This window comes from Lithobates pipiens, unplaced genomic scaffold, assembly GCF_037356315.1.
Source record: "Lithobates pipiens isolate NorthernLeopardFrog02 unplaced genomic scaffold, aLitPip1_a1.2 Scaffold_8, whole genome shotgun sequence".
Taxonomy (NCBI): Eukaryota; Metazoa; Chordata; class Amphibia; order Anura; family Ranidae; genus Lithobates; species Lithobates pipiens.
This window is the reverse complement of record NW_027507903.1, coordinates 240343642-240361097: the sequence shown is the minus strand read 5'-3', so window position 1 is coordinate 240361097 and position 17456 is coordinate 240343642. Positions and strand designations below refer to the sequence as shown.

The 17456-nt window shown below is 39.2% G+C and overlaps 1 protein-coding gene across 1 annotated transcript in view; it reads left to right on the top strand.

Annotated features, from left to right (window-relative positions):
* Nucleotides 1–12728, top strand: part of TBC1D15 (TBC1 domain family member 15) — a 132030-nt gene extending 119302 nt beyond the window's left edge. The window contains exons 15-17 of the mRNA XM_077468513.1: nt 1800–1916; nt 5439–5525; nt 9293–12728. Of these exons, the coding sequence (XP_077324639.1) occupies nt 1800–1916; nt 5439–5525; nt 9293–9508 (420 nt within the window). The 3' untranslated portion in view covers nt 9509–12728. The remainder of the gene's footprint in view (nt 1–1799; nt 1917–5438; nt 5526–9292) is intronic.
* Nucleotides 12729–17456: the final 4728 nt, after the last annotated feature.

The window sequence follows — 17456 nt, the reverse complement described above, 5'->3', positions numbered from 1 at the left end:
CGATTATTGATGGGTTTGCGCAAAAGTTATAGCGTTTACAAAATAGGGGATAGTTCTATAGCATTTTTATTAATATTTTTATTTTTTTTAATAGATATGGCGGCGATCAGCGTTTTTTTTTTTTTTTTTTTTTTTTTTGTGACTGCGACATTATGGTGGACACATCGGACATTTTTGAAAATTTTTGGGGACCATTGTCATTTATACAGCAATCAGTGCTATTTAAATGCACTGATTCCTGTGTAAATGACACTGGCAGTGAAGGAGTTAACCACTATGGGGTGGAGAGGGGTTAAGTGTGACGTGTGTGTTTTTTTTTTTTTTTTTTTTACTGTTGGGGGGCATGGCTTGGCATGTGACATCACTGATCGTCTTTCCCTATAACAGGGAACAGACGATCGTGACAGCCACAGTAGGAAGCACGGGGAGAGGTTTGTTTACACATACCTCTCCTCGTTCTTCAGCTCTGTGACCCGATCGTGGGACACCAGTGGCGATTGGGTCCGCTGGTCCCGCGACCACAGTCACGGAGCTCAGGCCCGGGTCACGAGCCACGGCTGGGCACTTAAAGAGCCACGTACAGGTATGTGATTGTGCCCAGCCGTGCCATTCTGCTGACGTAAATGTGCAGGAGGCGGTCCTTAAGCGGTTAATCACTTAGGCCTCATTAAGTGTAGCTGAATTTTTATGCAGTGTACTAAAATAAACATAATGTAAATGTAACTAAACAAATGATGGCTCTATGTGCCATCATTTGTCTACATTGTGTAAAAATGCAAGCACATGCTTATTTGGAAATAGTGTTTTTAAATTGTACATGCTTATGAAAACAGATGCAAGTACCTGAGGTTACATCATGTAAACTGAAGTAACAAAAAAAAAAAAAAAGTACAAAAAAAGACCCCATTCTACATGCTGTGATGCTACTCATTTGGCAACAATGGTCCTCTATGATGAGCTGTTCCTGGCTACATTGCTTTCCCTGCCCTCTCCAATGGTGTAAACCGTAATAGCTAGTAGTAGGTCAGATTCAACTGGACTTGTTCTGTAATTTTGTAATCCAGATGGCTTCCCCAATTGTAATGGCTTTCGAATGCATTCCCCAGTGTTTATAGCTCCATTAGTAACTCAGTCACCCTATTCCAGTGACTATGGTGTTACAGTAGGTAATGTGTCAACACAGATACTGATTGGCCATGAATACTTGTCCATGACTGCGATGTGGAAATGTTTAAAACCACTTTGTTCTAATTTATATAATCAACACACATAATGTCCAGCTAAGTCAATTATTCTCTTTTGAATGCATCGTTGCATCTTTTCAGGTGCTGGTAGTGGTTAGATTGTACAATGGTTTACTCTCCTATGACTACCTCACTAACAAAGCAGATCCTGCTTATGTAAAGTCCAAATATAGCTACCACATTAATAAATGTATAATCGCACACTGTGCATACAGACAAGGCGTTGAAAGCACTACCACACAATTTACATTAAGTAGATCACTTTCACGTGTTTACCTTTTATATAAAAAATAAATCATTGAAAAGGTTATACTTTCCTTTTAAATCACTGTGCCTGCCTCTAATGTAGCTACACAATTCACTAATGGAATTCATGATCACAAAATAGCTGAGTCATGCAAACATAATTACAAGGTTCTCCTTTGAATGAGAAATGTGGATGATAAAGGATCAGTAATTTGCACTTATTCCTGAATTTTATGTTGGCGCTCTGTCATTACTCATAGCAAAGAAAAAGTTTCTGAATTATTTCAACAATTTTTTTTTTTTTTTTAGGTGATATGGACAGGTTTACCCTGTCAGAACTTCCATCTGCTCATTTGTTGTGCTATATTGGAGTCGGAAAAGAAGCAAATAATGGAGCAGAACTATGGCTTCAATGAAATTCTAAAGGTATATTATGGAAATTTAACGTATCAAAATAGTTTTTAAAGTCCCAAATCCAATAAATGTATGTGAATATATATATATATATATATATATATATATATATATATATAAGTATGTGTGTGTGTTTGTGTGTGTATGTATATATATATATATATATATATATATATTATGTGTGTATATATATATATATATATATATATATATATATATATATATGTGTGTGTGTGTGTGTGTGTGTGTGTGTGTGTGTGTGTCTATGTATACTTTTTTTTTTTTTTTTTTTTTACCACACATTTGTTCTATAAAGTGTTATTCTTCAAGCATTCTTAAGTGCAGCAATCCATACCAACCAATGTGAATCCATCTTGTACTGGTCTGAGTAAGTCCTGATTGGTTACTATGGGTTGCTGCACAGAAGGATTAGTACTTGAATAGCCATTTGTCACTTTTGATGTACAGTTTAAACTGTTATACTGCTGCCATTGATCACTTTGACATGAGGGGAGCCTATTGATTTGAACCCTTTAGTTCCCCCGTGGTAGGGGGAAGTATGGGATTTCTAGAGAACATGCTAGAGAAGTTTTTAACTTTCAGTATTAGAAGGTTTGTAGAATATCTGGCATCTAACATGTGTTTGGCCTGACTTTGACATTAATATGTGATGGTCTGAATAACAAATTGGCAGCTTCAAAGCAAAGTGATTTGCCAGCATGCGTGGAGATTAGTACTGCTCACCGGTTCTCATTTTAGTAAATCCATGTAGATGTGTCTGTAGAGATTTCTATATTTGAGCTCCATGAATAAAAACTGAAAAGGATAAAGGTCCGTTATCCTAAGTAGCCAGTCAGACCACGGTTATTACTGTAGGTTAGACATTGAAAGAATGTGTTTGAGTGGTCTGTATAGATGACAAAGGATTCTGAATCTTGAAGTGACAGCTCTTTGTTGGTAAATGCACTTTCTCATTTTGTTTGCAGTCCAGAAAAAAAAAGAGAAAGCAGCAATTACAGAGCCTTACAACATTTCACTAACATTAGTCTTGTAATAAGTTAGCAAATCCCTAACCAGAATAAGGATTGAGCCAAGTATGTGTACCCTGTGCTCTTGAGACTCTAAGGAGCAGATTTATAAAGTAGTCAATCTGACATTAAGCGGACATTCTTTACAAGTGAATCTTCTAGGTACATGTGTTTTAAATGACAGTGATTGAGTCGCCTTCAGGGAATGTTTGGTGAAAGTCAGATTCACTGCTTTATAAATAGACCCCCTAATGTAGAGTAACCGCATATGTGCAGGGACATTTTTACTCCATTATTAAAAAAAGACTAATAAACAGCAAGCTTTGTTACTCTACTTTTAGCATTATTTTGCTCAGTCTAAACGTTTTTTACACAGTGCTTGCAGTTTTAATCAGTCCGCATTAAATTTTCAATCCATCTAGATTGCCATATGCTGGCCATTGTATAGAATGAACAAAATGAAAATTTAGTAAATACTGGAAGAAAACCTATTGGCTTTCCACCATATGCTGTAGTTAATAAAAAAAAAAAAAAAAAAAAAAAAAAAAAGACAGAATGAGTTGCAAACTAACATGCTGTATTTTTAATATAATAAAAGGTTTAAAGGAAAGAAAGCCTAGTGCTGACTTGAGGATAAACAGGCAAACAAATTAACTTTACTATGATTTTCTTCCTTCTTTTAGAAAGAAAACAAAAGATAAAAATTTAGATTTCAAGTTTGCAGCCCCAAGTCAAAACATGTTCATCATACGCCTAATAAAAATCAGCGTAATGGTATCTGCCTGTAAGACGGCTGCCTGAACGTGCAGTCAGAAATATGAAATCATGCCTGTGGATAAATGGATGACATTTTCCCAACCTAAAGGAGAAGTATAGCCAAAGCGATTAATCACAAAAGTACAGTTCTGCACTCCTGTGACATGTTTTCAGCCTTCGGCAGGCTAAAGTTTGCTGTGGGCTGTGGTCACTTAGCCGGTACAGGTGCTGGATCGATCCCGACTTTACAGTCGGACTCCACTTAGATGCATGGAACAGCAGCTGGCTTAGCCTCTCAGTGAGCCGCTGGGAGACTGAAGCAGCCACTCACGCCCCCTCCACAGCCTAGCACTTCAGTGAGTGTTGCAGGGGCAGACCAAAGAGTCGGTGATTGACAGTCACCGCTCTCTGCTTAGAGTGGAGAAGAGAACTGAGTGATCAATAGTTTTTGATTGCTCTTCTCAGTGCAGAGGCGGTGGGGCAGATGCGGCATCGGTCAATACTTCAATGATACATCCACCTAGGTGAGTATAAATGTTTTTTTTTTTTACCCAACCCCATACTTCTCTCTTAAAGATATTTTTAAATGCTTATTGAATACTATACACGTCCTTGCAATTATTTAAAAGAAATCATCTTTTTGTGCTTACTGTGTCCTTTCTGCATTGGCTCACTTCAGATATGTGGATGCACACCAAAACCTATGGAGCCTGACCAGAGTCTCCAGTTCATGTGCACTCCTGTTTTCTGTTTAGAGCTACTGACATTCATGCAGCTGTTTGAGAGGGACACATAGCCAAACCAACTCTCACTCAGGAGTCACTGTCATTCACCAGTGTCGACGAAGGGAAAGGAGAGGTGTGCATTTAGCTCTTCTCTTTTCTCCCTCTGTCTATGCTGGGAAAAGGCTACGTGTAAGGTTGTAGTTTTGAACAGGAGTACAAACAAACTGGAGACTCTGGCAGGACTTCATAGGTCTCAGTGGGCAGATGTGGCACTGAAGGACAGTTAGTAATGTAAGAAGAGGAGAAATTTGAAAAAGAATAATAGCAAGAGCATGTAAATTCTACTATAAACTCATCTCAATGAGATGCATTGTTTTTTTACTCCTTAGTAGGTGATGATATGAAGCCATGAACTATACCAATAGCCATTTGCTATGGTTACTGCTTTGGAGCTCTGTTCCCCTATACACCTGACATGTGATGCCGTGTACACGCGACAAGACTTTTGCAAAGTCAGCAAAGTTCAGACTGAACGAATCTGTCGGACAATTTGATCGTGTGTGCGGGCTTCATCGGACCTTTTCTGTTGAAAAATCTGACGGACTTTAGTAATAGAACGTGTTTCAAATCTTTCCGCCGGAACTAGTTCCTAACGAGAAAACCGCTCGTCTGTATGCGGGTCCAATGGACCAACAATAACGCAAGAGCAGCTATTGGCTACTGGCTATTGAACTTCCTTTTTCTAGTCCCGTCATACGTCATTGTGTTAAACGATCTGACTGTGATTGTGTGTAGGCAAGTCTGTTTTAGCGGAACTCCGTCGAAAAGTCAGTCGAAATGTCCGTCGGAGTTCATTCCGATGGAAAGTCCGGTCATGTGTACGTGGCATTAGGCCTACATTCTGATCTTCTGACCTCTTAGCTTCAGTGTGGACACATTAGGCAGTCTTAAATTCATTTCGTCTTCAAATGTATACTACAATGTGTTGTGTCTACAGCTCCTGAGTTTGTTATTTTGTTTTTTAGCATATCAATGAACTTTCCATGAAGCTGGAAATTAATGATGTTCTGTGTAAAGCGGAAGCAATCTCTTTGCAGATGATGAAATGCAAGGTATTACAAAGTCTTGTGCATGACCTTTTATCGCTTTCAATGTATTACAATCTCATTTTACAGGAACAAGAAAGTTTTTATTCTGTAGAGCTTCAGGGCAGTTTTTTTTTTGTTTTAGTTTTTAAGTAAAGGTTACAATTATGATTTTATGACATTGTAAAAGATAATAAGAATACTCAAACACGGTTTTCCATAGAGTTAACCATAAAATGGGATTATTTTAGAACCTTTGTTAAAATGTATCCTTTAATATGTAGTATTAAACTGATGGTGAACCTGTTAACTGCGTTTTTGGATCACCACCAACTTAATATTTTAAGATGCAGTCATATTTTATTAAGGCTACATTCACACCGGTGAATAAGTCTGGTGTGAATTGTAACGGCAGGATTCTTCAGATTCCTGCCGTGGCTGTGAGTGGCTAGGTGCAGCCACTGGCCCCGTTCACTATAATGACAGGTCACCAGCAGCCACAGCTATTGGCGGCTATGTACACAGTCAGCGATTACCTGCGGTGTTTGCTACTTGACGCATTTTGTGGTCCAAATAAACATTGAATTAGTGTTTATAGCTGAACCTCAGCTAAACTGCTAAATACAGTATACAATACATCAAAGTATTTTCTACTTTGTAATACAGTCACACCTATAAGACAGTGCTGTCAAGATGTGGACTCTCTGCAGACTGAACTGCATTTAAAGGAGTTGTAAAGTCTCAGGATTTTTAACCTTAATGCATTCTATTCTCCAAGATGAAAAACCACCTGTGCTGCAGCTGCCCCCCAGAGCCCCCCTTTTTATTACCTGAACCCAATTGTTCCAGTGTCGGGGACGAGAACAGCAGCTCCAGCTGGATAGATTGATAGCAACAGGAGTCATCGGCTCCCGCTGCTGTTAATCAAATCCAGTGACACAGGAGGTGGGACCAAGTCCTGCTGTCTGTGTAAAATGTACGCCGCATAGGTGCCCCCATGGAAATCGACCCTCCTTGGGGACATTCACCGAAGAGGAGAAGCCAGGAGCGCCGCTGGGGTACCCCAGAAAAGGAGGATTGGGGTCACGCTGTGCAAAACCCTTGCACAGAGTAGGTTAGTATGACATGCTTGTTATATAAAAACAAAAAAAAACAACCTTTACAATCACTTTAAGCAGTACAGATACTGCTTAGTCTGTGATTGAACATTGAAGTTGTAGCATCAGATTGATGATACCATTCTGTTCTCTGCTCCCTTTAAGCATACATAATTGAATTCATTATTGCCTTATCATATCGGCCGAGTTCAGCTTTAACAATAAAAAATAAATTAACTTGGGTTTACCAGTTAGAGGCATTTTTTTACCAACGAATATACAACTTTTGTAAGGGTTTTCTATAGGCAGCGCGTCACTGTTTTATGCAACATCCACTGATCTACACAGGGAATAATCCAAGCTCACAAGAAGACTGAATGCTGTGCAGAGAGAATGTATGCCTCTTGCACCCTGTTGGCTAATCGCTATCACTTATTTATCTGCAGTAGACTCCAGCTGCTGCTTTACAGATTTCCCACATTCCCTTTGCCTGAACAACTGCTTATTACAATTGGCATCTCTGAAAAAAGTAAGCATAGTCTGTGATGGCAAGGAAAAGCTAAAAGGAGCTCATTAGAGAACTTCTTACAAAGATATTATTTGTTTGCAATGCTTCTATACATTTAATGTTTGCATAGACCACAACAATGAACCTGCTGTAATTTGCTTCCTCTTGGTCTGCTAAATTTATTATTAACCACTTGACCTTCGGAAGATTTACCCGCTTTACCCCAGGCCATATTTTGTGATCCGGCACTGCGTTACTTTAACTGACAAATGTACGGTCCTGCGACACTGTACCCTGTAACATTTAAAAAAATGTTTGCGCTATTAAAAAAATAATATATATATATATATATATATATATATATATATATATATATATATATATATTTTTTTTATTTTATTTTTTACTTATCTGCTATAAAACATTTACAATAAATTAAAACAAAATCTAATTTCTTTATAAATTTAGACCAATATGTACTCTGGTACATGTTTTTGGTAAAACAAAATCCTAATAAGCGTATATTGATTGGTTTACATGAAAGTTATAGCGTCTACAAACTATGGGATATATTTATGTAATTTTGAAAAAAAATATTTTTTATATTAGTAATGGCACAGATCCACAGTTTATAGCGGGACTACAATATTGCAGCGGACTATCGGACACTAACTGACGCTTTTGACACTTTTTGGGAACCAGTGACACTAATACAGTGATCAGTGCTAAAAATATGCACGGTCAGTGCACTAATGACACTGGTTGGGAAAGGGTTAAACATCTAGGGTGATCAAAGGGTTAACTGTGTGCCTAGCTAGTGTTTTTGTGCACATAGAGGTGTGCTTTCACTAGGGGAAGAAATCGATTCTAGTCTCGGCTTTGCAGACACGCAGGATCATCCCCCCCCCCCCCCCCCCCCCATCAGAACTGGGATAAGCCTTACATAGACATATCTCAGTTCTCCGTGTTTTACTATCAATCGGCAGGTGTATGAGGACATCAAGTCTCTGGGACCCTCAGATATTACAGCAGAAGTGGCCTGCTGGCGGCACACATGCGCCCCTCTGCAGGAGGAGGTGCAGGATCACGTATTTATGTGATATATACATGATCCTGCGCACAGTTGCTGCCTTGTCGCAGTAAAAGTGTTATAGAGTGGTCAGCAAGTTGTTACTAAGTGATCATAAAACCTCTGTTCTCAGCTGCAAAAGGGGCTTGGAGAGGTGGGGGTGAAAAAATGTCAGTACAGTCTTCCCAGTGAATGGCTGTTCAGGGGGGGCGTGTAAGCGCAAGTCTGATCATTGTAAGACAAGCAGGCTGTTTTCCCAATATAGCCAGAAAACCGACCACACTGGGATGAATGTGTTTCCATGTCTAAGGTGGTCAGTTTGAAGCAGGAGACCTAGCAGGACCACCAGGTATTTCATGCAAGTAGAGAAATGCACATAGAACACAATACTTGTTTTATATAAGTACATGGTACAACAGACACATATCAGGAATATGAAATATTGGGGTAACATATTCTTTAAACCACAAGAGCTTTTCTTTTTTTTTTTTAACTTGCATTTTTATTTTATATGGGACTTTCAAAATCGCAAATGCAGTAATTCAGAGATTTGGATATATTGGTTTAGGGAAGCAAAATGGGGGCTAAATATGGTGTTATATATAGAGGTTATACATCAGACCAAAAAAGAGGGACATCTGAGGAGGAAAGAAGTACACTGAAAAGGGACAGCTCGGAGTTATGTATTGTGATTCAGCAGAATAAAGTAGAATTGAATGGCTGATTATAGGCAGCCACAACTTCCACCGAAAACCACTAAAAAGGCTCTAAAAGTTAAGCCAGTAAAGGCTAACCTGCAGCAAGTGACAGTGAGAGATTTACCCATACCACTTCTTATTCATAAAACTATGGCTTTTTTGCAGTTTTTCTGACCAGTGCAGTTTTATAGAGAGCGAAATAATCATAATCTTGTAGATGAAACAGATTGGGTAAATGAATCTGCGAGGATAGAAATATTGGAGCAGCCTTTGCAGACTTCATTTTAAGCAGCAGGTTTTGGGACAGTCATCCTAATAGAGAAAGGGATCTGCATGCTTTAGAACTTTGCTTTAGACTCATGTTTTAAATATGCCACATCTAAAACCATTAGCTCAGCAGATCTGTGCTTTCTGTTGCTCAGGATTTGCCTCCAGCAGTTTGCGAAGTTCTTGGACTTAACAACAACGCAGCGCCACTGTCATATGAAACAGCCGAGGATTGCATTGTCAAGAAGCATTACCAAATGTCACCGTCTCAGAATAGCTCTGTGCCTGCACACCCTGCAAATGGGACAAGAAGTAATTCAAACCTGAAAGCTCTGCCAAACAGTGTTCACACACCAACCTCTGCCTGGTAAAAAAAAAAAAGCTCCTATCAAGATATGTCTACAATACCTTGACAAGGACACTTGATTTATTATGTGGTTTCTCTCGGAGACTTTGGAAAAATCATTTTGTCTACAATAGTGTCTTTGCATTAAAACTTTTAAAACAAAGGATCTAACTTAATTATTTTTGTAGGTAAAGCTGAACCAAAATAGACTCTCCACCACTATCATTCCATTTACTTTTCACTAGTGAGATACAGATGACCTGGTGAACAGGAAAACTTTCTTCTATTAGGTTCACGTAACAACAAAATACTAATAAATCAAATGTTTTCATTTAGATATATGAACTATTTTCCTTTTAGTATTTGCACAAATGGAATCCAAAGTGACGAGGTTCAGCAGGACATTTCATGCAGCATTTTGTTTTTGTTTTTTCAATTCTTCTTATCTATTTTACTTTTTGTACCATAAAGTGGCCTATTAATATATGCTATGAAACACTGTGGCTCAAAAATGCAGACCTAACTGGTCAAGATAAGACATATGATCATTAAACAAGGACTTTATATGTATTTTTTATTTTTATTTTTTTAAATCCTGCTGTTTACATATGACTGTTCATAGAGGAGAGCTGGCTGTGTCTGTGTGCGCTCTGCATAAGTGAAGTGGACACGGACCAGCCATACTCCTGCTCAGCCCCGTGTGGAAGGGGCCTAAGGCATATAGCACACTATACACAATGAGACCGCATTCAATAAATATTTACAGTGCAGCGTTAAGAATGGCAAAGCAAATTCTATAATATGTACAGCATAGCAGAGATCAGCAACAGATGACAAAGTAAGCATTTCTTGACACAGACTCCGAGTTGGCGCTGGGGTACACTCACTCTTGGCTTCACAATGTATTGTGGATGCTTCTCTGTTGGCTCCTGAAGTGCCCATTTTGCATTGTGGTATGCTTGGAGGAAGTTCTTGCCATGTAGATTGCATTCGGGTATGGGAGGCACCTCATGCACAGTGGTTTTTACTAACTAAAAGTATACATACATACATTTTGCTAGATGTTAGAAGTTATATTAGTTTTATGTAGTGTTTCAGGGTACATTCATTTTAACAGCCTGAAAATATTCACACAGAAAGGTTTTCTGACCATTCCCATAAGAATGGTCAGAATCAAAAGATCCCTTTTCGATGCTTATTTTAGTATCTGTTCAGTGCAGATGAGGTCAGTTTCTAATATTGCTCACCCAAGCTGATTATACCAGTTTTTATTGATGCCAGCAGAGTGAGTGTATGCTTCTAGCAGTGAGATGTTCCATCTCTACCTCCTCCGCTGCACATTTCATCTTTGCTTTGTCTAGAACAACCTCACTCTTCCTGCTCTGTTCTTCATAATAATATAAAATAACTGGAAAAATTAACAGGGATATTTAAATCTCCTAATAATGAGCAAGTGGTAACTCAAGTGGGTGATTCAGTCCATCAGCATAAACAAAGAACAGTAAAATCTCTGTGGACCTCTGTACTGGCTAGTGTCTGCACTGTCAGCAATGAATAGCAGCAGGTTGGCCAAATTTCAAATCCTCACACTTAACTTTTCATTAGCCCAAGCTTTTCTGCCGTGATTACGTTTCAACTTTTATTGGGTCTGTCAGACTATAAATACTCTTCCATTTATCCATTATAGAAATATTTCTTTACTAATGCTCTGTTGATGTGGATTTAAAAAAAATGCTTTTATTGTTACAAAGGAACAATTACGCTGAGAACATGCTACAGGAATCTTCTTAGCATAATCTCTCTTGTATGACAAAGGAAAAAGCACGTTCTTACATTATGACATGTACTAAGAGGAAAAGCACAGCAGCCTAAAATGTCCAATCCAGCATCATCAAGAATTGTTTACCTACTTATTTTGTAATACAGTGTTCTATAACCATTATAACACAGTGCACGCCTATGTTTAAATATGTTGTGGTCAGCAACTTCAACTGTGAAAATAGCATTTAGAACCATGTTAATACCAACAGGGGTACATAGGTGAACTACTTTTATTGAGAACACCAATTTCTAAATAGTATCTTGCTGGGGTGCAGCTTACTGCATCTGCTGGGATACCTCACTAAAATACTTGGGCCTATTTACCAAAGGTGGTATTCGCATCCCTACAGGATCAATGTGTCACTGTCGCAAGATATCACGTGACGACTGAATAATTAGCAGTGAAGCTCCACTACAAATTTCAGAGACTGCAGCAGAACAGAGGAAATTATAGGAATGAAGTCCAATGTAACCATGTGTTTTCAGTTAGCAAGTGTTCTGTGCCCTGAATGCTGGGGTCAGAAGACCTGGTTCTTTTATATGTAAGGCCTAAAGAAATTGTGATTAAAGGGTATTGATTGGACTGCATTTGCTGGGCTCCCTGCTAAAGATCTTGTATAAGAAACCTGCCTGTTTTAGTCCTGTAATGTCACAATGGCCTCCGGAAGGCCATTGTGACATTACAGGACTAAAACACGCAGGTGGCTCTCGAGCAAATGATTGAAAAAGACGAGTCAAACTAACAAATGACCATTAGTCATTGTTGCTGTGGTCTGTATCAAATTCAAAATAAAATTGTTCAACTTTGTTTATCACCATATTTTTATTTAAAGGTATGTACTATTGATTTTCTTAAACGAATATGACCTTGTAACTGAAATGACTATTATATCTGTGTGTAAATGTTCATTCCTTTTTAAAGGAGCTGGTCATGCTGCAGTTTTTCAGAACATAAATGGAACATGATTCTTAAATTAAAAATACCTTTTGATTGCTGAATAATATACTCATTTTGTTTTTTTTGCAGTGCGTTTTCTACTATGCTATTTTTGTGAAGCTAATTTCAAAATCTATTATTACGGATAATGTTAGCCAGTATGAGGACTATTCATTACACACACAGTCATTCACTAATTATAACTTATTTTATATTCTTTCTGGTGAAGGTTTTTTTTTTCTCTGTGCTGATTAAACCAGATATGCACAGCTATCGCCTGCAAATTATGCATTTTGTTAAGGTCAGCCTGCAAATGCATGTCTATTATTTGTGACGTGCACATGACTAAATCAGTGTATTAATTGTAAAGTGAAATCTGTAAATATGAAATAAATTTCATGTGTAATTATATCAATTGGACCTTTTACATGCAGTTTGGTACTTTGCAATAAACTGTTCTTTAACATGCCCTTAGCTGGCATTTGTAGCTAGTCGTTGCTATGACTTTTTTTTAATATACAGAACCTTGATTGAATGCATATATATGGTTTATAATAAATTTGAAATGTCAGGTACTGTGAAAAGTAGATATTGTTGAAGAAAGCCTTTAGGCACACAATAGTTATGAATATTAGAGCACAATACTGATGGAAGCACGTGGCAAGTTTTTCGGACTATTTACAAAATGTTCAACAAGTTAACATTTCAACAGTAACAATTGTGATAAACGTTAATTTGGGATAAAGAACTCTAGGCAGATATAAAAGATACAAATGAATTCAGCACCGTAATCCTTAATACATCATTACATGAATGAAGTGTAAGTATCTGAATTTGACCTGGTACCAGCCTCTCACATTCCCTGTACATCAGGGCTGGAGTGTGGGAAGAAGAAGCAATGCAAGGAGGCAATCAGATGAGCTCATCACAGCACTGCTTCTCCTTTTACTGTCCAGTCATAGGCTAATTGTGGGTTCAAAACTACCTCGGCTGGGAGGAAACCTTTTGAATGATGCTCCATTAGTAAAAGGACATCCAACAGCAGAAAAAGTACTGTGGAGGAAATCTCTGGATTGAAAGTGAATATTGCAGGAAAAATTTGGATTTGTTGTTTTAAGTTTCAACAGGCTATACATATTGTTGTTTTTGGCTGGAGTTCTGATTTAACTACTTCAATACCGGGCCTATTCTGGCACTTCACTCCTACATGTAAAAATCAATTTTTTTGCTAGAAAATTACTTATGCCCTAGGGAATAAAATGGCGGCCATTGCAACTTTTTATCTTGCACGGTATTTGTGCAATAATTTATCAAACGCCTTTTTTTGGGGAAAAAAAACGTTTTCATTAATTAAAAAAATAACAAAAATCACTTTTATTCCTATTATAGGGCCTCCAACTGTCATAGAGAGGACTGGTGACCATCTGGCCACCAGAAATCTCTATCATCGTCATCTGGCGCCGGACAATTCTTTCTCCGGGCCCCTGATGGCACGGATGAGCCCGGAGAAGCACCAGATGGTGGCGGGAGGAGGGATGTCCCCTCCCGCCGCTGAATAAGAACGATTAAGCAGCGGAAATGCCACAAAGTCAAGGATGTCATATGAGGCCCTAAGGTATTGAAGTGGTTAAACTATATGATAATAGCTTATGTTCATTAGGTTACAGTTGCAAGTAAAATAAATTCCACCCAAAATATGATAAGAGCTAAAAAAAAAAAAAGAAACCATCAACTTAAATCCAGAATTTTACCCTTCAGTACTTTTTCTGCTTCAAAGAGCTGAAAGGGCATCCCTGTATAACCCCTCCCACTCTCAGTAAGCCTCATTTTTTTTCCAGGAAAATAGACCTCTCCTTTCTGCAAATTTCTGTTTTTGATCTGCTGAATTTTTATTAAAATTTTCTTATTTCATTTATCAAGTTTCTTTGGTAGCTGCAGAACCAGAAGGGGGCTCATTCAGCAATCTGGGTTGGCTGATCCTCAGTTTTGCCATCAAAGCTGTAACTGAATCCTGCTGAGGATTTGGACTCTGGACTATACTTAAGGCACTCTCCTAGGTACTTCTGTGTGAGTTAGCTGCAGAGTGCCTTTCAGGTCTAGGGCTGTAGTGCACCCATCTGGTGGGATCTTGGCCCTGGAGACCCTTTAGGAGGTATGCCAACTGAAGGGGCAGACTAGTGAGAACAGCATGCTCCCTGCCATTCTATTCCTGAATGTGCCTTTGGGGGGAGGGTCGTGAAGCTGCACAGCCTTTTCGGGACCTCATGCAATGAGTAGAGCTTTTGCACTTTGTGTACTAGGAGTCTGTTTGGTGTTCCCAGATAACCTGCTGTGTACCGGCTGTGACACGAATGGACACAGACAGTGGTGGAAATGAAAGCTGCACCAAAGTTTGGCACTCAAGCAGCACAGTGATGTAGTGGTTATCACTTCTGTCTGGCAGCAATTGGGTCACTGGTTCAAAACCCAACCATGACTGTACTTGCCTGGAGTTTGCATGTTCTCCCTTTGCCTGTGTGGCTTTACTCCGGGACCTTGGTTTGTAAGCTACTTGAGGGCAGGGACTGATGTAAATGCACAATATACCATGGATAAAATAAGTCTACACACCCTTGTTAAAATGTCAAGTTTCTGTGATGTAAAGAAAATGAGCCCAAGATAAATCTTAACTTTTTCTACCTTTTTAATGTGAACCATAAACTGTACAACTCAATTGAAAAACAAAACAAACTGAAATATTTTAGGGGGGAGTAAAAACTAAAATAATGTGATTGCATAAGTCTGCACATGCTCTTATAACTGTTGATGTAGCTTTATTCAGAATTAAGCAATCGCATTCAAACTCCTGTTAAATAGGAGTCGGTACACACCTGCAATTTTTAAAAGTGCCTTTAAAAGTGATTAATCCCAAATAGAGGTCTTTCATGACATTTTCTTAGTCGCATCCTAAAGCAAAAGCAATGGTCCGCAGAGAGCTTCCAAAGCATCAAAGGGATCTCATTGTTAAAAGGTAGCGGTCAGGAGAAGGGTACAAAAGAATTTCCAAGGCATTAGATATACCATGGAACACAGTGAAGACCGTCATCATCAAGTGGAGAAAATATGGCACAACTGTGACATTACCAAGAACTGGATGTCCCTCCAAAATTGATGAAAAGATGAGAAGAAAAATGGTCAGGGAGGCTGCCAAGAGGCCTACAGCAATATTAAAGGAGCTGCAGGAATATCTGTCAAGTACTTTTTGTGTGGTACATGTGACAACAATCTCCCATTTATTCTTTATATGTCTGGGCTATGGAGTAGAATGGCAACACAGAAGCCTTTTCTTATGAAGAAAAACATCCAAGCCTAGCTAAATTTTGCAAAAACACATCTGAAGTCTCCCAAAAGCATGTTGGAAAATGTGTTCTGGTCTGATGAAACCAAGGCTGAACTTTTTGGCCATAATTCCAAAAGATATGTTTGGCGCAAAAACAAAACTGCACATTACCAAACGAACACCATACCCACAGTGAAGCATGGTGCTGGCAGCATAATTTTTTTGGGGCTGTTTTTCTTCAGCTGGCACAGGGGCATTAGTGAAGGTAGAGCAAATTATGCACGGTTCCAAATACCAATCAACATTGGCACAAAACCTTCAGGCTTCTGCTAGAAAGCTGAACATGAAGAGGAACTTCATCTTTCAGCATGACAACGAGCCAAAGCATACATCCAAATCAACAAAGGAATGGCTTCACCAGAAGAAGATTAAAGTTTTGGAATGGTACAGCCAGAGCCCAATCTGACAGATTTGGAGTGTTTTTGCAAAAGAAGAGTGGGCAAATATTGCCAAGTCAACATTGGCTTCACCAAGGTGCTACCACCTGTTCTTGCTCTGCTACACTCTTAGGGTATTCCTATAGTGGAAGGTCTCTGTCGGCCAATGTTTAACAGACTGTGTAGACCTTATATAGATTTCAAGGTGGATACAAAATTTTCACAAATCAGTGCTGGAGTCCTCTCATCGCTTGGAGCATCTGGCCCTGATCTTGGATATTGCTCTAAACAAGGTATTTCCCTAGATAAGCTTCAGACTCTCTGCTCCCGTGTTTAGACTCTTCAGTTCAGGAGCCAACCAGCAATTCACCTAATTTCACTTAATACAATAACAACTCAACATTCTGGCAGTATTGGGCAGTCCAAGGTCATGCCATATTCCTGACCAGTAAATCTAGGATTGCTCTGGCATGTTAGGTCACAAGTCATGTGCTGGAATCTGGAAATTTTTTCCCCAAAGGTTTGGAAGGTTCTCAGGGTAAATGTCCAGTGTATCAGGCTGGGGAAGCGTCTTTGTTACAAGTGCCCTAGATATCATTGTCCTGGAATCTGGGATAATTCGGTCACCCAATTATGATTCAGGCAAACAATGCCACAGCACTACTTTACATCAACCATCAGGGAGGCAGCAAGCATTTTGTGGCTCAAAGAGAAGTGATCCTGGATCTAGCTTGGGCAGAACTTCGCATTCCAGCCTAGTCCTCAGTACACTTTACATTAATGGAAACCTGGCAGGCAGGCTTCCTCAATGTTTTTTGATGTATGGATTCCTTGAGGTGTTGCAAGTACTCTGCCATGGGTTGGGCATTCTGGATGTGGACCTCATGGCTTCCAAGTTCAACAAACTGAGCAAGTTGGTCTCCAGGCCCAGGTATCCTCTAGTTTTCACCCTGGTAACTTCATGGGATCGGTTCCACCTCCGAAACTTCTTCCTCACCATCCCTGCAGTATTGAGATGGGAGGGAGATTCCAGGGATGCACTGAACTGACCCAGGAAAGAGGGGTACTTTGACCCTCTCAGGTTCCTGGCAGATTCTCATCCAGGTCTTCTGTCTCAAGAGCTAATTTACCACTCTGCTTCTCAGTCGCTCACTTTAATGGCCTAGCTGTTGAAGCTCAGATTTGGAGGGACAGGATCCTATTGGATTATGTTAATCCTATGCTCCCGAAAGCTAGGAAATCAACTTCTCACAAAGTCTAGCATTGCACTTGGACAGTGGTATTTCTTTTTTGCTGTGAGGCAAGAAATTTCCCCATGGCAATAATCCTGTCCTTTCTTCAGTGTGGTCTGGACCAGGATTTGGCTTTGAGTACCATCATGGTTCTCGAACTTATTATAGAAACTCTTACTCTGTATTCTAGAAAGTTTAATAATCGGCAGATAAAGATACTCCACACA